Source organism: Chrysemys picta, chromosome 12 (assembly GCF_011386835.1).
Source record: "Chrysemys picta bellii isolate R12L10 chromosome 12, ASM1138683v2, whole genome shotgun sequence".
In the NCBI taxonomy this organism is placed as follows: Eukaryota; Metazoa; Chordata; order Testudines; family Emydidae; genus Chrysemys; species Chrysemys picta.
Window position 1 is genome coordinate 7,068,377 of NC_088802.1, and position 24,139 is coordinate 7,092,515.

General features: G+C 51.7%; 1 protein-coding gene across 2 annotated transcripts; it reads right to left on the reverse strand.

Moving 5' to 3' along the window:
• Positions 1-7,865: 7,865 nt before the first annotated feature.
• Positions 7,866-22,642, reverse strand: LOC135974924 (C-type lectin domain family 2 member D-like). Of its 2 annotated transcripts, XM_065564235.1 has the most exons (8): positions 22,510-22,573; positions 20,702-20,804; positions 20,431-20,570; positions 19,701-19,918; positions 18,031-18,147; positions 11,344-11,525; positions 10,554-10,657; positions 7,866-10,340 (listed from the first exon to the last, which is right to left on the reverse strand). In XM_065564235.1, exons 2-8 carry the CDS (start codon positions 20,732-20,734, stop codon positions 10,223-10,225), a joined length of 912 nt encoding a protein of 303 aa, XP_065420307.1. In that variant the 5' UTR covers positions 20,735-20,804; positions 22,510-22,573; the 3' UTR covers positions 7,866-10,222. The 2 variants fall into 2 exon arrangements, with proteins under 2 accessions (XP_065420307.1, XP_065420306.1); XM_065564234.1 differs by lacking the exons at positions 20,431-20,570; positions 20,702-20,804 and having other exon boundaries at positions 22,497-22,642.
• Positions 22,643-24,139: the final 1,497 nt, after the last annotated feature.

The window sequence follows — 24,139 nt, forward strand, 5'->3', positions numbered from 1 at the left end:
TGTCGGACGCCTTCTTAATTCAGTGGAAGGATCTCCTGTGCTATGCCTTTTCTCCATTCCTGCTAGACCACAGGGTCCTGATTAAGCTGCTCAGGGACAGAGCCTGTCTGATTCTGGTCACCCCAGCGTGGCCCAGACAGCACTGGTATAACCACTCGCCTAGAGCTGTCGGTGGACACCCTGATTCCACTCCCGCTGCGGCCAGACCTGATCACTCAGGATCACGGTCGACTCTGTCATCCCAACCTGCAATCTCTCCACCTCACAGCGTGGATGCTGCATGGCTACATCAATCTGAGCTGTGCTGCTCTCACTTGGTTCAGCAGATACTTTTGGGTAGCAGGAAGCCCTCTACCAGGTCCGCGTTTTTCCTGCTGGTGTTCTCAGAATCATATGACCCCCCTACAGGCGTCAGTACCTATCATCTTGGACTACCTCCTGTCCTTAAAACAGCAGGGCTTGGCAATATCATCCATCAGAGTGCACCTGGCAGCTATTTCGGCTTTCCACCCGGGCGAAAACAGGCGTTCGGTCTTCTCCAATCCCATGGTCAGCAGATTTCTCAAGGGGTTGGAGTGCCTGTTCCCACAAATTCGACAACTGGTCCCTACCTGGCATCTTAACCTGGTCCTATCCAGACTCATGGGTGCCCCGTTCGAGCTGATGGCCACATGCTCGCTCCTGTACCTTTCCTGGAAGACAGCCTTCTGTGACATTGTGCAGTCTATATGGTTTTATAAAAACATGATAAGTGAATATAATGTAACTGGAATATGTTTCATGCAAAAGGTCTCTTGTAAGGTATCATTACAAAGCTTATAATCTACTTAGTGTGATCATCCTATTTGTATAAATGTACCACTCTTGTATCTAAAACTAGAAATTGACAAACTCATATAAGATTGCAGATAGAAAACTAGAAATATAAAATATAACTCTGAGGGCCTATTGTAATTATGCAAAGTGTGGGCCATTAATGGTGGTTTGGAATCTTGATGACCCCCATTAACCAGGACCATTGTCTGCAGATGGCTGTTTTTTTACCTGTGAGTCTTCCTGTATATGTGTGTGCTGGCAAGTGGGTAATGAAGTCTTGCAGTGACATGTGATCATATCACCTGAACTGGAATCCATCTTTAACCTGGTGCTTTTCCAGGAGGGGGGGGGGTGGAAACCCAGAGGGACAAAGGGTTCCCACCTTATGCAAAAGATATATAAAGGGGTGGAACAGAACAAAGGGGTAGGGGAGAGAGGAGCCATCATGAAGAATCCCCTAGCTATCACCTGAGCTGGAACAAGAACTGTACCGGGGGAAGAACTGTGCCCAGGCCTGGAAGGTGTCCAGTCTGAGAAAAGGTTACTGAAGCATCTCTGAGGGTAAGATTATCTGTATTCAGTTTGATTAGACATAGATTTACGCATTTTATTTTATTTTGCTTGGTGACTTACTTTGTTCTGTCTTTTACTACTTGGAACCACTTAAATCCTACTGTCTGTATTTAATAAAATCACTTTTTACTTATTAATTAACTCAGAGTATGTATTAATACCTGGGGGAGCAAACAACTGTGCATATCTCTCTATCAGTGTTATAGAGGGCAAACAATTTATGAGTTTACCCTGTATAAGCTTTATACAGGGTAAAACGTATTTATTTGGGTTTAGACCCCATTGGGAGTTGGGCCTCTGAGTGCTAAAGACAAGCACACTTCTGTGAGCTGTTTTCAGGTAAACTTGCAGCTTTGGGCCAAGTTATTCAGACCCTGGGTCTATGTTGGAGCAGACGGGAGTGTCTGGCTCAGCAAGACAGGGTGCTGGAGTCCTGAGCTGGCAGGGAAAACAGAAGCAGGGGTAGTCTTGGTACATCAGGTGGCAGCTCCCAAGGGGGTTTCTGTGATCCAACTCGTTCCTCATAGCTATCACCTCGGTGAGACACGTGTCTGAGCTCAGGGCACTCACATCGGAACCACCGTATACAGTGTTCCACAAGGACAAGGTACAGCTGCGACCCCACCCGGCCTTCCTCCCTAAGGTGGTGTCTGCCTTCCATGTCAACCAGGACATATTCCTCCCTGTCTTCTACCCGAGCAGGGCCGGCTCTAGGCACCAGGCACCCAAGCACATGCTTGGGGCGGCACCTGGTAAGGGGCGGCGGGGGGAGCACGGCGCGGCATTCCGTGGGGGGGGCACTCCGGCAGCGTGGCGCGGCGCTAGGGGGGCGGGCTCCGGTTGCACGGGGCTCGGCGCTCGGGGGTGGGGTGCGGCGTGGGCGTGGCGCTGGAGGGGGGTTCCGGCGGCGCTTGGCGGGGGCAGGGGCGGGCTCCGGCGCCAGGGGGCATCACGGGGCTCGGCGCTCGGGGGGGCGGGTTTCTAGCGGCGCTTGGCGCAGGGGGGGTGAGCTCCGGTTGCGCGGGGCTCAGCGAGGGGGCGGCGCGGGCGCGGGGCTGGAAGGGGGTTCCGGCGGTGCTCGGCGGGGGGCGGGAGTGGGCTCCAGCAGCGTGGCGCTCGGCGCTCGGGGGGGGGTGTGGCGCAGGCGCGGTGCTGGAGGGAGTTTCCGGCGGCGCTTGGCAGGGGGCGGGGGGGCGTCACGGGGCTCGGCGCTCGGGGGGGTTTCTGGCGGCGCTTGGCGCGGGGGGGCGGGCTCCGGTTGCGCGGGGCTCGGCGAGGGGGCGGCGCGGGTGCGGCGCTGGAAGGGGGTTCTGGCGGTGCTCGGCGGGGGGCGGGAGTGGGCTCCAGCAGCGCGGGGCTCGGCGCTCGGGGGGGGGTGCGGCGCAGGCGTGGTGCTGGAGGGGGGTTCCGGCGGCGCTTGGCAGGGGGCGGGGGCGGGCTCCGGCGCCGGGGGGCGTCGCGGGGCTCGGCGCTCGGGGGGGGGGTGTGTTCCGGCGGCGCTTGGCGTGGGGGGGGCGGGCTCCGGCGCTCGGCGTGGGGGCAGCGCTCTGGGGGGGTTCCGGCAGCGCTCACCGGGGGCTAGCGCGGCGCTTGGCTGGGGGGGGGCGGCGCGGCCCGGCGCTCGGTGGGGGTCTGGGGGGGCGGCGCTTTTTTTTGCTGCTTGGGGCAGCAAAAAAGCTAGAGCCGGCCCTGTACCCGAGGCCGCACGCCTCTCGACGAGAGCAACAGCTGCACTCCCTGGATGTTCACAGGGCCCTGGCCTTCTACATCGAGCGAATGAAACCTTTCAAGAAAACATCGCAGCTGTTTGTTGCGGTGGCAGACCAGATGAAGGGCCTTCTGGTCTCCTCCCAGCACATCTCGTCCTGGATCACATCATGCATCCGTGTGTGTTATGACTTGGCTGGTGTCCCAACTACGCACCTTACCACCACTCTATGGGGTCTCAGGCTTCATCCTCTGCTTTCCTGGCGCACGTGCCCTTACAGGAGATATGTAGGGCAGCGACTTGGTCATCGGTGCATACGTTCGCTGCCCACTATGCGATAGTGCAGCAGTCCAGGGGTGATGCTGCATTTGGTTCAGTGGTCCTTCACTCCGCGACATCTCACTCCGACCCCACCGCCTAGGTAAGGCTTGGGAGTCACCTAATGGAATGGATATGAGCAAGCACTCGAAGAAGAAAAGACGGTTACTCACCTTTGTAACTGTTGTTCTTCAAGATGTGTTGCTCATATCCATTCCAAATCCGCTCTCCTTCCCCTCTGTCTGAGTAGCCGGCAAGAAGGAACTGAGGGGGCGCTGGGTCGACCGGGGCATATATCCGGTGCCATGAAGGTGCCACTCCAGGCCGCACCTCAGCCAACCAACTTGGTGTTGCTAGGGTAAAAATCTCCCAACAATCTCAGAGTCTCAGAAACCACAGAGGTGGGTGAGGATTCCTGTGACTCTGTAACACAGGGAAGCAGGGTGCTTCCAAGCTGAGACTAGCTCCTTTCCAGCAGAAGGCAACATGCCCTCAGGCGCAGGGGCAGGAGAGGTGTTGTCGGATTAAGAAAACTGTCCCAGTTGTTAGCTGGCAGAGTTCTGCAGCTGAACAAAAGACAGAACCCTTCCTACACAGCACAGAGAAATGTGTCTTAGGAGGGGGCCCAGAGGAGGAAACTGGGGATGGAATAGTGGGGTACAGGAATATCTCTTCACTAGTCACTTGGGGCAGGATGCCCAGGACACTAGGAGGATGGCTGGATCAGCATCTGTGCACCCAGGCACACAGCCTGTGAGCCAGGTTTTAAGAAGGAACTGTGTAACACCTCCTGGAGGGGAGCAGTCACACAGCTGACTTCTCAGGGATAGAGAAAGGGGTGGCGGAGGGTACCCCAATCCAGGTCCCAGTTTGTCAGGATGCTGTTTCTGATACATTTTTGGACTGTAACTGTCACTTTAAAGCAAGATGCAGCTCCAATGCCTGTGATAACAGAGGAGTTGGGACAAAGAAATTGCCAGGTGGTAGTCTGCCAGAATAGACAACCCAACGGATGGAGGGGGAGAGGGAAGGGCAGTGCTTTCCCCCAGGCAGGTGAGAGACAGGGAGCAGTTATGGGAAATGTGATGGGTTCGGTCACAGAGACCCCCTTGGGACGGTCACCTGATGTGCAGAAATTACCTCTGAGCGTGTTTTCCTTGCTAGCTTGGGACTCCAGAACCCTGCCTTGTTGAGCCAGACACGTAAGCCTGCTGCAACACAGACCCAGGTCTGGTCCATGTCCCCAAGCTGCAGACTTTAACCAAAAATTACTCAGCGGGTCACCTATCTCTAGCACCCGGACACCCAGTTACCAATGGGATCCAAACCCTGAATAAATCCATTTTACTCTGTATAAAGCTTATACAGGATAAACTGATAGATATGCACAGCTGTTTGCTCCCCCAGATATAAATCACTTAGTCTGGGTTTGTTAATAAACAAAAGTGATTTTATTAAGTATAAAAAATAGGATTTAAGTGGTTTCAAGTAATAGACAGAACAAAGTAAGTCACCAAGCAAAATAAAACAAATACATTAAGAAATAAGAACATAAGAACGGCCATACCAGGTCAGACCAAAAGGTCCATCCAGCCCAGTATCCTGTCTACCGACAGTGGCCAATGCCAGGTGCCCCAGAGGGAGTGAACCTAACAAGCAATGATCAAGTGATCTCTAACCTGCCATCCATCTCCACCCTCTGACAAACAGAGGCTACAGACACCGTTCCTTACCTATCCTGGCTAACAGCCATTAATGGACTTAACCACCATGAATTTATCCAATTCTCTTTTAAACCCTGTTATAGTCCTAGTCTTCACAACCTCCTCAGGTAAGGAGTTCCACAAGTTGACTGTGCGCTGCATCAAGAAGAACTTCCTTTTATTTGTTTTAAACCTGCTGCCTATTAATTTCATTTGGTGATCCCTAGTTCTTGTATTATGGGAATAAGTAAATAACTTTTCCTCATTCACTTTCTCTACATCACTCATGATTTTATATACCTCTATCATATCCCCCCTTAGTCTCCTCTTTTCCAAGCTGAAGAGTCCTAGCCTCTTTAATCTCTCCTCATATGGGACCTGTTCCAAACCCCTAATCATTTGAGTTGCCCTTTTCTGAACCTTTTCTAGTGCCAGTATATCTTTTTTGAGATGAGGAGACCACATCTGTACGCAGTATTTGAGATGTGGGCGTACCATCGATTTATATAAGGGCAATAATATATTCTCAGTCTTATTCTCTATCCCCTTTTTAATGATTCCTAACATCCGGTTTGCTTTTTTGACTGCCTCTGCACACTGCGTGGACATCTTCAGAGAACTATCCACGATGACTCCAAGATCTTTTCCCTGACTTGTTGTAGCTAAATTAGCCCCCATCCTATTGTATGTATAGTTGGGGTTATTTTTTACAACATGCATTACTTTACATTTATCCACATTAAATTTCATTTGCCATAAAATGGATTACAGGTAAATCTCACCCTCAGAGATGTTCCAATAAGCTTCTTTCACAGACTAGACTCCTTCCTAATCTGGGCCCAATCCTTTCCCCTGGTCCAGTCCTTGTTAATTCCAGCAGGCATCTTAAGTGAAAAGACGGGGCTCTCTCATGACTGGGACCCCCTTTGTCCTGTTCCACCCCCTGTTATAGCTTTGGCACAAGGCAGTAATCTTTTGTTTCTCTGAGTCCCCACTCCTCCTTCTAAATGGAAAAGTACCAGATTTAAGATGGATTCCAGTATCATGTGACCTGGTCACATGTCCTGTGGGACCTCATTCTTCATTACCCACATCAAGTACACAGGAAGGTTTGTAAGTAAGCAGAGCCATTTACAACCAATTGTCCTAGTCAATGGGAGCCATCAAGATTCTAAACCACCATTAATGGCCCACACTTTGCATAATTACAATAGAACTTCAGAGTTATACTTCATATTTCTAGCTACAGATACAAGGATGATACATACTGAATATATTCCTCCTATTTATATGTAGGTTATAACCTGTGTTATAACTTACAAGAGACCTTTTGCATAAAGCATATTCTAGTTACATCATATTTACACTCATAAACATATTCCATAAAACATTATGGAGTGCAACATCACAGGAAAGCTGCTGGGAAAAGGTGCATCTGATCAAAGGGTAAACACACCTAGCTCACAGAGCACAGATCACAGTCCTCTAGGGAAAGGGGGCAAGGAAGGACTCAGTGCTGGGAGGGAGAAACACTGGGTAACCCCAAAAAGGGAGCTGGATTTTCTGTATATGTACAGTCCCGGGGTTGGGAGACCACTCCCCAAAGGGCCAGCCAAGGTGCAGGATCCCCCTAAACACCTTTCTTGCCAGATCCTGAAGCACCAAAATTCCAGAAACATGATTAAATTAAGGGCCGACAGAGGCGAACACTGGAGGGAAAGAAAGACTGATTGACTCTCTCTCATGTAAAGGACACCATGGGTCATGAACTAACTAACCTCAAACTACACTATCTGAACAGAGGGTGCAGTATCATAAAGATACTTGTAAACGCACATCTGTGATAAAAGTTTTGGTACACCTCTACCCCAATATAACGCTGTCCTTGGGAGCCAAAAAATCTTACTGCGTTATAGGTGAAACCGCGTTATATCGAACTTGCTTTGATCCGCTGGAGTGCGCAGCCCCTTCCCCCCCCCGAGCACTACTTTACCACGTTATATCTGAATTCGTGTTATATCGGGGTAGAGGTGTATTTATGTTAAGTTTTGGGGATAAGAATTTTGACATGGATGTTAAACCTTATGATAATACTACTTTTTAATTAATACCTGTAAACAGACAAAGCTTACCACAGCAGAGAAACCCTAACAAACCTGGTTTGCTGGGTGAGGGGGAAACTGAGGCACACTGCCTCATGGCCTTAATGGCTGGATGCCAATAGAATTACAGCATAAACTACCTTTGAGATAGTCAGTAACTAACCCTCGTGCAGTAAACTAAGGGGGCAGCTCACATTCTATATCTTGGGGGGAACACCCTGCATCCCCACACTCATCCTTATGATTGTGTGGTATCCAGTGCAAAGTGTGTCATGTCGGGTGTCTTCGAAAGGCTCATGATGCACTGAGCATTGTTGTTATAGTAAGGTTATAGATTATAATTTCATGTATATACTTATGAGGCTGAAAATATGTCCCCACGGATCAAGGCACGTATAGGACAAACCCAGCCCAGCATCACAGGAACAAAGGCCACTGGCCTAGGCAGCAACAAAGGATCTGTTGGACTCTCCAGTGAGTCACCCCCCCCTTCCCTTGGTCAGTCAGGGACTGTGATGAGGTAATGCTCACCTGACCCTGAAGGGGGGCTGGGAGGGGGGGGGCCAAAGCCAAGAGGGAAGAAAGAACATTGTTACCGAAATATCGGGTCCACCTAGCTGAGAGCCAATAACAGCCAGACAGGAATAAGGAGGAGTTGCTTTATTCTGCAGAAGAAAGGAGAGCTTTGCACATTGGTACAAAAACTCTGTCTTACACACATTTTACAGATCCTTTATACACATTCAGACAAAGGCCCTTGCCGTGTTAACACTTGATTGGTGGTTGTCAGACCCGTGCTTTTGCTATCTGGTCAGTGAAAACCGGCTTGGGACCAGCTCCAACTACCTTAAGGCCTTGAAGGGAAGACAGTTGAAAAGTTCAGGCTACTGTGTACTTGAAGTGTCTGCTTCCCCCTAATGGCCACTGGTTGACATAAAGGCTGCTCTGTTAAGGGGGGGGTCACTAGTAACTTTCACAACATGATAAAAGGGAGAGACATTTGCCATGCTCTTCCTCTCTCTTCCACCTCCATCTACAGATACCACCACCGTGCGACTGAAGCGCTGATCAAAGGGGAAAGCCTGGCTGAAGGGCAACCAGCCAGCCTGTGGTGAGAAGCATCTAAGTTTTAAGGGCATTGAAAGTGTTAAGAGCAGCTTAGAAAGCGTTTTGCTTTTATTTCATTTGACCAAATCCGACTTCTTGTGCTTTGATTTATAATCACTTAAAATCTATCTTTGTAGTTAATAAATCTTTTTGTTTATTCTACTTGAAGCAGTGTGTTTGTTGTGAAGCCTGTCAGATACACCCCTTGGGATAACAAGCCTGGTACATATCAATTTCTTTGTTAAATTAAACTCATATAAGCTTGCAGTGTCTAGCAGGCATAACTGGACACTGCAAGATGGAGGTTCCTTGGGTTGTGTATGGGACTGGAGATATTGGCTAGTGTCATTCGGTTCCACAATCCAAGCATTCGGATAATTGACAATTAGGACCAGACAAAACCCTGGAGGCAGACTAAGAAACAAGGAACCAGACTGCAGCGTGTGGGGCCATGGAGGGGATGAGAACCAGGCTTTGCCATTTCTGGTCTCCAATTCCCTTGAGCAGGGGTCTCAAACTCAAATGACCAGGAGGGCCACATGACTAGTTCATTGGTCCGAGGGCCGCATCACTGACACCCACCCCAGCTGCCCCCGGCCCTGCCCCCACTCCACCCCTTCCACGAGGCCCCGCCTTCCCTGCCCCCATTCCAACCCAGTTCCCTGAAGTCCCCACCCCAATTCCGCCCCCAGAGGGGGCAGGAGGGGTGTGGCGGGGGCTCAGGGCAGGGAGTTGGGGTGTGGGGTGCAGGAGGGGTGAGGGGTGCAGCAGGGGGCTCAGGGCAGGGGGTTGGGGTGCAGAAGGGGTGTGGGATGCAGCAGGGGGCTCAGGGCAGGGGGCTGGGGTGCAGGGTGCAGGCAAGGGACTCAGGGCAGGGGGCTGGGGTGCAGGGTGCAGGCAAGGGACTCAGGGCAGGGGGCTGGGTTGCAGAAGGGATGTGGGGTGCAGCAGGGGGCTCAGGGCAGGGAGTTTGGGGCAGGGTGCAGGAGGGCTTCAGTCTCTGGCCCAGAGCCACTTACCTAAAGCAGTTCCGGGGTGGCCCCAGCCCCGCACAGCGAAGCAGCTGGAACCATGTCCCTGCGGTCCCTAGGGGAGGGGGGACTCAGGGCTCCGCGTGCTGCTTGCCGCTCCTCCAGGTACCGCCCCACGGCCAACAGGAGCTCTGGGGGGGGAGGGGGGGGCGGTGCCTGGAAACCAGAGCAACACATGCAGCCCTCTGCTCTTCCCCCCTCCCTCCGGCCGCACAGACGTGATGCCAGCTGCTTCAGGGAGCGGCGCAGGGCTCGAGGGGGGCAATCCCGCGGGTGTAGTTTGCCCACCCCTGGCCTGGAGATAGGCCTGGGGGTCACGCAGGCTGCTTGGCGGGCCGCAGGCAATAGCCCCGCAGGCCGCATGCGGCCCGCGTGTTTGAAACCCCTGCCCTTGAGCAAAGGGGATGTATCAGCTGAGAAAGGGCCATGTGCTAGCTTGTAACAGCTGGAACATGCTGGGCATTGTGCTCAGAGCAGAAGCAAAGTGCAGGTGCTGGCTTATAGACAGACTGGCTTGCTGGGGATATCATGGTGTATGGAAGGGAACAGTTCAGCCTTAAACCCCCGATCAGAAGGGAGCGGGATGAGGTCCCTGCCCAGAGACAGGGGGCGGCTGGAGACCCGAGTCCTCACCTGATGGAGATGGGATAGAGATGCAGTTACCCTGAAACGGTGGCAGTCTCCCCTAGAGAAGGGTCACAGACCTCAGCATTAGGGTAAAGGACAGATAGGACTGGACTGGAGAAACAAGGAACCAGGCTGCAGCATCTGTGGATCATGGAGGGGATGAGAACCAGCCTTTGCCACGTCTGGACTCCAACTCCCTTGAGCTTACAAGTCCCCTCCCACTACACACTCCTCTTCCTACGTAGGGGCATCAGGTCTACTGCAGATCTGTTTTCTCAGTGTGCTGCAACTGGAGCTGCTGACTGTGAGGTCTTCGTCCAGGTACGCGCACTCTGCTCCTCCGTGTATTTCAAACCTGTAACCCAGAAGCAATTGGAGCTAGAGTCAGTGCATACCAGGCACAGACTGGGGGAGACACCCCAAGTCAGGGAGGGGAGCTGCACTCACAGCCCCTCAGGATCCTCCTTCCTGCACCAGCCCCAGGCCCCACTTGGGCAGGAGGGAAAGTTAAATCAGCCAGTGGGGCATTTCCATCCCCTCTGACCAATGCAGAGAAAAAGAGACTCACCGATGGTCAAACTCGGTCCCGTTGGCCCATTTCCAGACCTGGCCAGTGGCCTTCCGGAGGCCGATCCAGTGGTCCAGTTTGCCTTTGTATGGCAGCAGGGAACCCTTAGAAACCCAATAAACGCAATCAGCTGTGTTAGACCCTGACTCTGTGCTGCTCCCCACCTTGGGCAGCGGGGGATTTCTACAGGCCTCTTCCATGGTTATTGGGTGAAGGGATCAGATAAGTATTAACCCTACACCCTCCCTGTCCTCTTGGGGCTGTGGCACCTACTGAGTGAAGGAGGAATTGAGCTGCAAGGTCACTGTCTGCCCAGCAGCCCCTTCTCAGAGCACAGCAGGGCCAGGAGGAAGACGGAGCTGCAGCGGGAGGGCAGACAGACCCGCCACCAGGACAGGGAAGCTGAAGGAAGCAGGCACAGAGCAGGCCTAACCTTCAGCTGGATTCCCCCCGCCTCACCCAGGAGGAAACCCTGGGGCGGGGCTGAACTGGGGGGGGGGGGCAGGTTCTCACCCCCTCCAGCCCCCAGGCAGCGCATCGGCTGGGAGCTGACTGAGCCGGCCCAGCCCTGCACAGGGGGAGTCTCCACCTGGGCTCTGGCAGATGCAGGGGAGAGGTGGCTGGAGCCCCAGGTCCAGCTGCCAGAACTGCACTGACTCTGGCCGCCCAGCCTGGGAGGCACCCGGGCTCCTCTCTGCCCTACAGGGGCTGAGCCCAGCCTGACTCCAGCCCTGTCTGTGGTGCCAGCGATCACTGGGCTTGGCACAAAGCATCTATCCGGGCTTCTCACCAGCTCCTGCAGATTATCAATCCCAGCCAGGGAGGCACCGTGTGACGAGCAGACGCTCTGGCTGTAGGTCCAATTCCCTGGAGCATTAGAAAAATAGTAGAATTTCCCCTTGATCCCGATCCAGCCGTCCGGACACCGGGAGGCAGCAGAGGGGCATTGAGAAGAGTGCTTAGATTTTTCCACTAAAAAAATAAAAGAGAGAGAGAACACCAAGGGTGAGAGATCGTCCCTCCCCTAGTATCTGTGGAGAATAAGCAACAACAGAAACACAGGAACTGCCAGACTGGATCACACTAGTGGGGGAGACGGCTGATCTCTGAGAGCAGCCAGCACTACCTGCTTCAGAGGGAAGGCAAGACACCTAGTGGGCAGTGGTGGGATAGCCGGCCCCAGAGACCATTTCCCCCAAATGCAGTCAGCAAGTGCCTAGGCCCCAAAGCAGGTAGGTTCATATTCCTTCTATTTGTATCTGGATTCAGAGAGAATAACCTGCATGGAGGGGTCAGGAGGACACTTCTGTCTGTCAGTGGCTGGCTCCTGGCTTGAAGCAGGAGGATTTGTGCCCCTTCTACACTGAACCCTCTCCAGGATAACTCTGGATGGTCCCATTACTCACATCAAGGGCCAGTCCTTTTATGAATCCTGCTGAGTTCAGTAACATCTTGTGGCAGCAAGTTACCCTGGGCACAAGGGTGCTAGTTACATATTTAATGCAACAGGAGACAGAAAAAAAGTTTGAAATACCACACCACTGTTAATCAATTACACGGAATGGCCATTAGGGGGAATCAGACCCCAATGAAAAAAGAAGAACAGGAGACTAACAAATTTATTAGAGCATAAGCTTTCGTGGACTACAGCCCACTTCTTTGGATGCATATAGAATGGAACATATATTGAGGAGATATATATACACACATACAGAGAGCATAAACAGGTGGGAGTTGTCTTACCACCTCTGAGAGGCCAATTAATTAAGAGAAAAAAAAAAAACTTTTGAAGTGATAATCAAGATAGCCCAGTACAGACAGTTTGATAAGAAGTGTGAGCATACTTACAAGGGGAAATAGATTCAATGTTTGTAATGGCTCAGCCATTCCCAGTCCTTATTCAAACCGGAGTTGATTGTGTCTAGTTTGCCAAACCGGACAGTCTCTACGCAAAAGAATTAATGGACACAAATCTGACATCAGGAATCAAAATACTCAAAAACCAGTGGGAGAACACTTTAACCTGTCTGGTCATTCAGTGACAGACCTGCGGGTGGCTATATTACAACAGAAAAACTTCAAAAACAGACTCCAACGAGAGACTGCTGAGCTAGAATTGATATGCAAACTAGACACAATCAACTCCGGTTTGAATAAGGACTGGGAATGGCTGAGCCATTACAAACATTGAATCTATTTCCCCTTGTAAGTATGCTCACACTTCTTATCAAACTGTCTGTACTGGGCTATCTTGATTATCACTTCAAAAGTTTTTTTTTTTTCTCTTAATTAATTGGCCTCTCAGAGTTGGTAAGACAACTCCCACCTGTTCATGCTCTCTGTATGTGTGTATATATATCTCCTCAATATATGTTCCATTCTATATGCATCCGAAGAAGTGGGCTGTAGTCCACGAAAGCTTATGCTCTAATAAATTTGTTAGTCTCTAAGGTGCCACAAGTACTCCTGTTCTTCTTTTTGCGGATACAGACTAACACGGCTGCTACTCTGAGACCCCAATGAGTGGGAGTGACCTGCTGGATTTTCTTGGTCCCAAAGACCATTTCAATCTTAAATCTACTAGAATTCTTTGAGGGTCAACAAGTATGCGGACAAGGGGGATCCAGTGGATATCGTGTACTTAGATTTTCAGAAAGCCCTTGACAAGGTCCCTCACCAAAGGCTCTTAAGCAAAGTAAGCTGTCATGGGATGAGAGAGAAGGTCCTCTCATGGATCAGTAACTGGTTAAAAGATAGGAAACAAAGGGTAGGTATAAATGGTCAGTTTTCAGACTGCAGAAAAGTAAATAGTGGTGCCCCCGAAGAGTCTGTACTGGGATCAGAACTGTTTAATATATTCATCAATTATTTGGAAAATGGGGTAAACAGTGAGGTGGCAAATTTTGCAGGTGATACAAAATTACTCAAGATTAGAGTGACCAGACAGCAACTCTGAAAAAATGAGGTAGGGGGGTAATAGGCGCCTATATAAGAAAAAGTCCCAAAAAGCGGGACTGTCCCTTTAAAAACAGGACATCTGGTCATCCTACTCAAGATAGTTAAGTCCAAATCTGACTGTGAAGGGTTACAAAGGGATGTCACAAAACTGGGTGACTGGGCAACAAAATGGCAGATGAAATTCACTGTTGATAAATGCAAAGTAATGCACATTGGAAAACATAATCCCAACTATGCATATAAAATGATGGGGTCTAAATTAGCTGTTACCACTCAAAGATCTTGGAGTCATTGTGAATAGTTCTCTGAAAACATCCACTCAATGTGCAGCAGCAGTCAAAAAAGCAAACAATGTTGGAAATCATTAGGAAAGGGATAGCTAATAAGACAGAAAATATCATATTGCCTCTATATAAATCCATGGTATGCCCACATCTTGAATACTGTGTGCAGATGTGGTTGCCCCATCTCAAAAAAGATATATTGGAACTGAAAAAGGTACAGAAAAGGGCAACAAAAATGATTAAAGGTATGGAACAGTTTCCATATGAGGAGAGATTAAGAAGACTGGGACTTTTCAGCTTGGAAAAGAGACAATTAAGGGGAAGGATATGATAGAAGTCTATAAAATCATTACTGGTATGGAGAAAGTAAATAAAGTGTTATTTACTCCAGCTCATAACACAAGAACTAGGGGGTCACCAAATTAAATTAATAGGCAGCAGGTTTAAAACAAATAAAAAGGAAGTATTTCTTCACACAGTGCACAGTCAACCTGTGGAACTCTTTGCCACAGGATGTAGTGAAGGCCAAGACACTAACAGGGTTAAAAAAAGAACTAGAGAAGTTAATAGGACAGGTCCATCAATGGCTATTATCCAGGATGGGCAGGGATGGTGTCTCCAGCCTGTTTGCGCCAGAGGCTGGGAATAGGTGACAGGGGATGGATCACTTGGTGATCACCTGTTCTGTTCATTCCCTCTGAGGCACCTGGCATTGGCCACTGTCGGAAGACAGGACACTGGGCTAGATGGACCTTTGGTCTCACCCAGTATGGCCGTTCTTATGTTGATTCAGGTTTTTTCCTCCAGGTAAAGAATACTCTTGGGGGAATTCTGCGCCACTGCATGCGCAGAGAATTCTTTGCTTCCCTGCAGAAAAATGACTGTCTGATGGGGAAGCAAAGGGAAGCTGCAAGAGCGGTCACGTGTCCCTCCCCAGCAGCACGGGTGTGTTATTTGGGGCACACGGAGCAGGAAGCAGAGCACCAAGCCGCGATCATTTTATCCGTACACCCCCCCCCCCCCGAGTCCCATTGCCCCTGAACCCAGAACACCCCGAACAAGCCCCTGTGCATCCAGCTCCCCCACACACACACCCAGACACAAACACACACACACACCCCGGCACCCAGACCGACCCACACAGAACCCTCTCACTCCACACCTGGATCCTCCACATTAGACCGTTCCACACGTGAATCCTGCTAGGCTGAGCCTTCTGTCCCCACCTGGTGCGCCTGACACAGAGGGTCAGGGCCCCAGGGTGTTTCTGGGGCAGGCCGGGCCCTTGCGCTGTGGCAGGGTTGGGTGTGGCCTCACCATTGAGTCCCTGTCCTGGGGGGTAGGGGGCTGCAGGGATCTCCCATCTCCATGCAGCCAGTGGCCTGGGCTCCCCATTGCCATGTTGGAGCCTCCACATTTATTGACAAAATTTGCAGAATTTTAAAATATTGTCTGAATTTTTAATTGGTTGGTGCAGCATTCCCTCCTGAGTACAAGCAGCAGGGAGAGGGTTAAACAAAACCACTTGAAGTCCCTCCATGAAACTTAACCCCTTCGCTGCAAAGAAAGTCATCTCTGAGCAATCCCTGGAAATGTTTAGAGTTCCTGGGTTGGGGGAAGGGGTCTATTTCTGCACGAGTCAAAGGGCAGGTTTCTGGTTTAACACTTGTTTTATATAATCCATGAGGAAGAGGAACTAGGTGAGGATCTGGGGAAACACAAGGAAATTATCTGGCCTGGTGGGGCACGTCCTGATGGAATCTCAACCCAGCACATTTGTGAGCGTTAATTTTAAGATACATGGCGGTAGTCCCAGACGCCAACCAGGTCACAGCCCCCACCAAGCTAGGTGATGTACAAGGTGTGCAGAGAAGGGAACAAGAAAGGTGGAAGCAAGGGAAGGGTATGCCCGGCCCATCCATTCCCTTACAGCCTGGTTAACTGCACTTTCATGTGCGACTACAGAAGGCGAGAGGCACATCTCTGGAGAGGGGAACCTCAGTCCAGGAGGCAGCGCAGCGCGAATACTGAGTGCATCACGTCTGTTACTGATTTTGTGGCAGCAGGTACATTAGGCAGAGGCACAAGCAGAGAGGCTGCCAGACCTGCTGGGCTCTGCCAATGCCGCCTTGAAGACAAGGGGCACTCTGATCCATTCAGTTCTGACAGCCCCTCTGAGCGCGTTTCCCTCCTCACCCATCTCGTGTATCAAAGCAGCAGATCCCCTGGAATGCAGCCTGACCCCAGAGCTCACTACACTGGAGTGGGACGTGGGAGCAGTGAGCGCCTCTTCTAATAACCCCGTCAAGCACCACTCGGACTCCGCTCCCAGCTGCTAGATCCTCCTGCACCCCACTGATCCCCTGCAGCGACGTGTGGGGCTGTACATTACAGTGAGGCTCACACTGAACGGAACTAGTTTGTAATCGCACATACTGGACACTGGACAAGTTTAACTGGGGAGCCTTCCCCTTGGAGATCCCTGAGCCCTGGGTTAAATTCCCTGCAATACCACTGCAGTGATGGGGGCTTCCCCCACAGCTGAATAAAGCTCGTCCCAGAGATGCTGTAGCCCCTGCCAGCCCTGCTGTGAGGACAACCAGGGGGAGGGGAGGCAGGAAGGCCAGACGGGTAACCTCAGAGCACTGAGCTGCAGTCAAGTTACAGTGAAGCTTAGACACGGGATCCGTGTCAGTCCATCAACCCAAACGGGTGTGAAGAGAGAGTCCCCGAGTATAAAAAAGCAGCAACAGAGGGGGGTTGGAATCCAGAAAAGAGCGATTGTCGTGTTCACTGCCCTGGACAACAGGGACTCAGGAGATCTGGATTCAATTCCAAGCTCTGCCAGACTCCCTGTGTGACCATGGGCGAGCCACTTGGGCCTGGATCCACACAGGGACGGAGGTGTTTGAGGTTCAGCATCGCAACATCGAACTTTTACACATCTAGGAAATCACTGGAACAACAACGGGACCCACAGGCCTGAGCTGGGTGCCCGGGTGCCCCACGCAGTGAATGGGGAGGGAGAGGGGCCTAAGAATGGGATCCACAACAGCCAGCGCGCTAGACGGGGCTTCCCAAGCCAGCCAATAGGAGACAGTGACCAGGCCTGTGCCCTATGCCCCGCCCCTCTCAGAGCTCAGCACCTCAGCCCTGGCTGCAGGGAGGGGCCCAGCCCTGCTAACAACCTGCAGCGGGGACCCCCCGCCCTGGAGTCAGGTACCTACGTCACTTCTTGTGAGAGCGAGTGCAGCAGGCGCCTAAATCCACTTAAAATGGTTGGGGGGAGAGAAGACAACCTCCCAGTTACCTTAACCAGTGAGTTAAAGGTTTCTAACCCTGGATGTGAGACCCTGCTTCAGTCCCCCCCTCCCTGGTGAGCAGGGATTTGAGAGCAGGGGGGTCCCACCTCTCAGATGGATGCCCTAATCATGAGATTACAGAGGGATTCTAACTCTCTGACCCAATTAACATTTAATTAAATAATCAAAGTGGAACAACTTCAATGAGAAATATTGAGGGATTCCATCCATCAGACTGCCCCAGAGATCAGTGGCTGGGCACTCACCTGGGAAGTGGGAGACCCCTGTTCAGATCCTGTCTCACTTCAGAAAGAGGGGGACTGGAACCTGGGTCTCTCACATCCCAGGGGGGTGCCCTAACCACTGGGGCAGGGTTAAGGTTGGGGGGGTCTCCTTGCCAAAAACCTGTTTCACAGAGGCAGGCAGCCTAAGCACACCTGCCAGATCCTGCCCCACAGATACGACAGGCCTCTGGGTGCCGAGAGCCAAGCAGCGGCACACGCCCAGACACAGAAACGGAAGCACGGAGGGAACTTCTACAGCAAAAGCATCGTCCTCGGGTGATCTCGGGTACCCCCAGGTTCAGCGGCAGCCGGACAGGGATTTGGAGGATCACAGGGGTTCCTGACAGGGGGACTTCGACCCTTTAGTGCCCTTTGTGGAACTGGGCCACGGTGCCTTGGCTCCCCTGCCACAAAATGGGGACAAGGACACATCCCTGCCTCACAGGGGTGTGAGGAGAAATCTGTTAGCATCTGTGATGCTCTCAGGTACGAGAGTGATAGGGGGAGGCATGAAAGAGACTAGAGAGATTCCTATCTGACCTGACTGCTAAAGCAGAGAGGCCAGGGAGAGAGGACGTGGAGCTGTGAGCCACAAAGGGAAAAACTCCCCCACACCCAGAGACTGAATCATCAGGGGGCAGGAACTTACCTCCCAAAGCTGCTGCTAAAGCAATGATGATCACCACCAAGACCCCGACTATGGCAATGAACACAGCTCGGCCTTTAGATACAGCCGCTTTCCTGAAGTTGCCGCTAGCTGGATCATCTGGAAGATAAAAACCTGCTAATTTTCCTGGGACTACAGAGACCAGAATTATTTGCCATCAGGCTCTGATCCGACACACACCAGATATTTATTTTGTCTTAAATGGTTCTGTCCCAGCTCTGGACACAAATATTAACTTGAACTCCCATCCAGACTGCGAAGGAGAACATCACTCCCCAAATCACCACTGTGGTTAATGAGCTCAATTAATCCCCAGAAAGGACCCTGCAGAATTCAGAGGGATTCAGAGGACGGTGGAGGATGATCAAGGGCCTGGAAAATCCATGACAAGAGTCTGAAAAGCCTGTGATTGTTCCCCATGGAGAGGAGGTGAATGAGGGGGGACAGGATGAACAGTCTATACAGTAACAGATGGGACAGAAGGCAGACTGGGAGCTTTTGTTGGTAAAGCTGTGGCTGTCCCTGCACACCCCCTTGTGGCCTGGTGTGGCTCTGTGAGTGCACCTCTCCTTAATTTCCCTTGATTGGCAGCAGTACATTTGCTTTAACAGCCCAAGGCAAGGAGAAGCCAACACTCATTAACAAAACAGCACGTCCCTTTTTAATAAGGCTTCAGGACAGGAGCAATTTCAACTAACAGTTCATATGGTCCTCACCTCAGGACCTTGGGTCAGGGATCCCAAAGTTAACATCCATAAAACCAAGTCTCAGGCTGATTAGGTTGGTCTCCTAGAGCCTGCGAGAAACCATCACCTGCTGCAGCCTGCCTGGCTTCTACTCCCCTCTCCCCTTCAGCTCCCTCTTCAAATAGCCCAGGCCTATGGTGTGGCAGGGCTGCCTTGAGTACACCTGTGCCAGATGTAGCCTCCTGCCTGTCCCTTAAAGGGGTAGTTATCCCCTTCCCATTGTTCTCCTTGTCTCATAACACAAGAACAAGGGGATATTCAATGAGATTAAAAAGGTGGGAAAGGAACTATTTTTTCCAGCCAATGTATAATTAGACTGTGGAAACCCACTGCCACAGGAAATTGGTAAAAAGAATTTAGGAAAGTTAAAGGGATTGAGCATTTATATGGTTAACATGAATATCCAGAGTTTTCATAATTAACAACCAAAGGTTGGCAGGAACTTTGGAAGACCGCCTGCGTCCCAGGGAGAGTAAATCCAGGAAACTCCCGCTGGAGTTCAATCTTCGCAAATCCTCTTCCCTAGTGCCCAGAGCCACATCTGAGGGTATGATACATACACTGGCAAAACACAAATGAATGTGCTGTGGCCACAGGCAGCTACACCTGCTCCTGGCCATGCACGAAGGCAGAGCTCTGCATGGGTTATGAGTGTAAACACCTCAACTCACACACTGGAAGGACAAACAAACAGAAGGCAAGAGCAGTGACAGGAGCGACTCAGGGAGACGGGAGCCAAACATTTTCAAGGGGATAGAACACGTACAGTACTAAAAACCATACGTGCAACTGCCACACGAGAGAGCATGTGCAGCACAAGCTGTGTCCATTGGAGCAATACAGCCTCTGCTGCACAGGGGGCGGGGGAGGAGAGGCAGCATCTCTAGGCAGGGAAGCTCCAGTTACCTGGTTCTCCTCTACTCTCCAAGTCTATTGAGTTGTTAAGAGGCTGTTCTGGGGGATCTGCTTCCACTCCCTCCTGCATCTCATTGCAGTGAGGCAGCCGTGGGTGCTGGGCTCTAATTAACTTGGAGCCAGTTGCGAGAAATGGCTCTACACAGCCACGGCAGAGTCGGTTCCAGTCAGCTGCAGTGTCCCTGGCTTTGGCTCCTCTCCCGGCTGCCCTAGAATGTGAAATGACAGAGTCAGGACAGTATAAGGGTCGGTGGGTTTGTCTGTGGTGTCCCATCCTCCATTCATCAGAACAAAAGCCCAGAGTTTGAATAGTGCAGTAACCAACCCCCTCCTGTGTCATCAGGCCCCTCATTGAAGATTCCCCATTTCCTCTCACTCCTCAATTGGGAGTTGGGCAGGAGAGGGACACATGGACGCTGGGTGTGGGGTGAAAGCCAGGGATGTGCACATGCCTTTTACATCTGGAGTGTCCAGGCACACAATGCAGAACTGCACGGGCATTGGCAACTCTGGGAAGTTGGGGGGGGGTGAATTTGAGATGCAGCTTTGGGAGGGGCACAGACACAGCACCTTGGAAGGACGCTAAGGGACACAGTCTCCCCCTCCCTCCAGTTGGATAAAAATCAGTGGTTTAAAATTTGATTTTTTTCTTTAAATACTCTCTTAAAATTAAACTTGAAATAATGACCTAAACGTACTATAATCCATTAAAATCATTTACGTTAAATGAAAAAGAATAATAATCCAGCAGAACATGTTTGCTGATGACGTCTTGAAGAAAATCAGGCCACTGAAGTGGTGCCAGTCACTGGCTAAGCACCGGTCACAGAGTTTGTTAAAGCAGCTTTGGACAGCAGTAGCCTAGCGTGACCAGATGTCCCGATTTTATAGGGACAGTCCCAATTTTTGGGTCTTTTTCTTATATAGGCTCCTATTACCCCCCACCCCCGTCCCAATTTTTCACACTCGCTGTCTGGTCACCCTACAGTAGCCTCTTGTGCAGGTGCAGAGACTATTCTCTTCATTTCAGTTTATTCAAGGTAAGAAACCGACTGGGAGTTGAAAAAGCAGCAAAGCTTGTTTTGCTCGTCCAACCTATGGATGAAAACTAGGTGTGAGAAGCTGAGCTCTATAGCCGTGGTTCTCAACCTGCAGCCCAACCAGCACACAGGTGCAGTGCATGTGACACCTCAGGGCCATACAGGTAGTATTGGATGCGACCCACAATGGTACATAGGTTGAGAGCCACTGCTCGAAATTCCTAACAAACATGGAGCGGGAGCCTCAAAGGACTCAAGCATTGCATCACAGCTCCTAGCTTTTAGGTGGCGAGAAAATCCAAGAAACACCACTGTGATCCACAAAGCTGATTTAGGTACATAGGCTCCTATAAAATGAACGGGGAGCCAACATGTTAGGCGGGAGCCACCTGCCAACCAAAGGGAGATATTGACCAGTGGGGTGTGTCCTAAACCCTGCCCCTCTCTCAGCAATAGGCACCTAAATCCAGACCACAGGGAGGCTATTGAGCACTAAAGCCAGAGAAAGAGGAGATGCCACATTATAACTTCTAGTCCAGTGGTTAGGTCACCACCTGGGGCGTCCACATGAGGCAGCAGTGCGTATCCTCAAAGGCTAAAACAGACACCTAGAGAACTTTTACTCTCATAAACTTAGGTGCCAAGGGAGTTTAGGGGCCTATCGGGTTCATTAGAAGTTTTGTGGATTTCAACTGAACCAAAACTGGGATTTAGGCATCTAAGTACTTTTGCTGATCCCACCCATGGTGACTAGAAACAATCAGTTCAATTCACTAACTACAGGTAATTATTACCTTGTTATTTATTGATCTCATCATAGCAGCTAGGATCCCTGGTCATGGCCAGGATACATGAGTTTAAGTAATCAGTTTTAAATGTATGTAAAGCATGTTCTGATAACCTTTTTTCCCTTATGGATCCATCATATTTAAGGTATTTTTATTTAAAAATTTTAAATGCTGAATTTTCAAATATAATTGAATTCTGATTCCATCCAAATAAAGCTTGACAAAAAAATCAGCCTCCCTTTAGGAAAAGTAACTAAAAAGTAAAAATGTCAAACTAGATGAAAAGTGGCAGTTTAAGTGGAGGTACCGGCTTGCTGCTTTAAATCATGCTGAACAGTGGAAATTTATCCCTCCTCCCACCCATATACTGACAGCTCTGCAGGGTGGGGATCTGCATGGGGATGGGGGGGGGGTTACTTCCCCCATGCACTGACACTTCTAGGGGACAGGGACAGGAGAGGGCTCTGCATGGGGATGGGGGGGGGGGTTACTTCCCCCCAGGCACTGACACCTCTAGGGGCCAGGGACAGGAGAGGGCTCTGCATGGGGATGGGGGGGGGGTTACTTCCCCCCAGGCACTGACACTTCTAGGGGCCAGGGACAGGAGAGGGCTCTGCATGGGGATGGGGGGGTTGGGGCCAGGGTGGCGCGTTATGTTTGGGCACCTGGTTACGTAGCCCCCTCGGGCTACAGCTGCACGTGCTGCCCCGGGCTGGGCTCCCCACGGCCGCCGCACAGGTCGCTGGGCCGGGCCCGTGTTCCCCGCGGGCTGCTCGGGGCGGTTCCCTCCCGCACCAAGGGCCGCCATTGCTGCGGAAGTTCCGGCGCCCCGTGGAGAGCCCGATACCGCTTTCCTCCTCCCGCCCCACTGCCGCCATGATGTGCAGGGGCAACAGCCCCACCCCCCTCCAGCCAGCGCTTCCCTGACCCGGCTCAGACACGCGCTGCCCGGCCCTCACCTGAGACCCAAACCTGACGCCTGGCAGATCCGGAGCCTGCGCGCGCAGCCCCCAAGGAAGTGACTGGATCCAAAGCGAGGCCAGACCCTCCCACCCCTTTCTGATTGGCTCGGCTCTGACTTGGAGCCCATCAGCGCTCATAGGGAGGACCCCGTGCCTAGGAAGGACGTCCCGCCGTCGCTTCCTACAAGGGAGATCACCTGACCCGGGGACAAGCCAGGGCCCGCACTGCCGGATGCCCGTGCAGAACCCGCCTTCCCCGCCCCCAGCCCTCTGAGCATGCTGAGGAAAAGGAGGCAGGTTGGAAAACAATCCCAACTGCACATATCTAATGATGGGGGTAAATTAGCTGTTACTGCTCAAGAAAGAACTTGGAGTCACTGAGCGGATGTTTTTAGAGAACTAGCCACGATGTGCAGCGCAGTCAAACCAGCTAACAGCCTGTTAGGAACCATTAGGAAAGGGACGGGAGAGAGATTTTCTGTCTTCTTATCATAATGCCACTATATAAATCCAAGGCTCACCCACACCTTCCGTACTGCATGTCATCCTGGCAGCCCCATCTCACAAGCAGAGACTGAGAAAGGTCCAGGTGCAGTAGTGCCCAACCACAGATTCCCCAACAAGCAGAGGGGAAGCCCTGTAACAATGATGACACTCAACACGGACACCTCCCCAAATAACCGAACAAAACTCTGAAACGAGCCAACCCACCGGTTCAAAAAAGTGAAAACAACCTACCCCATGCAGAGTTTTTACTCAAACGGTAAAAACGGTAAGAGTGCTGGAGACTCCATGAAGACCATAAGGGGCTTCACAGTTACTATTGATTTTACATGGGAGGCACCCAGATCCTATGATGGGGGCCAAACCTTCCTTTTCAAAAAAGCCTTTCCACCATTACAAGAATGACACTCAGAGCATGAACCCCTCCATCTGCCATACTGCCCCCAACTTCAAAAAGACCCTGACACAAGCCAGCCAACCAGCCCCCAAACCCTGAACACCTTACTCCAAGCAGAGCTTTTACCCCATAAAAGGAAGACTTGCCAGAGACTCCATGAAGACCACTAGGAGCTTAGCTATTGATTGTACATGCAAGGTACATAGATACCACAGCGAAGAGTGTCAATACAGAAGACTAATGTAAAACAGGCAGTTCTCCTTCTGGGGAGAGGACCAGAGACAAAGGAAAGCACTCTGGTTTCAGGGCCGGCTCCAGGCACCAGCCCACCAAGCATGTGCTTGGGGCGGCACCTGGAGGGGGGCAGCGCAGCGGGGCGCTCCGGCCCAAGAGCAGGGCTGCGACTGGGCTCGCCGCCCTCCCCGCGGCGCTCCGGCCGCCGGGGAGAGCGGAGCCACAGCGGGCTCGCTGCCCTCCCCCGGCGCTCCAGCCGGTTGGGGAGAGTGGAGAGCCGCGGTGGGCTCACCGCCCTCCCCCCAGCGCTCTGGCCACCGGGGAGAGCAGGGAGCCCCGGCCGAGCTCTCCACCCTGCTCCCAGCGCTCTGGCCGCCGAGGAGAGCGGAGAGCCCCAGCCGGGCTCTCCACCCTGCTCCCGGCGCTCTGGCCGCCGGGGAGAGCGGAGCCGCGGCGGGCTCGCCGCCCTCCTCCCGGCACTCCGGCCAGTCAGGGATTGCGGGCC

Bases quoted from the DNA above. Each gene is read 5' to 3' on its own strand.
- LOC135974924 (XM_065564235.1), bottom strand. From the start codon at position 20,734: ATGAAGAGAATAGTCTCTGCACCTGCACAAGAG. The intron at 20,571-20,701 runs GCTACTGTAGGG...TGGTCACGCTAG, and splicing joins TCTCTGCACCTGCACAAGAG to GCTACTGCTGTCCAAAGCTG. The intron at 19,919-20,430 runs GTAAATGATTTT...TTCACATTCTAG, and splicing joins ATTATTCTTTTTCATTTAAC to GGCAGCCGGGAGAGGAGCCA.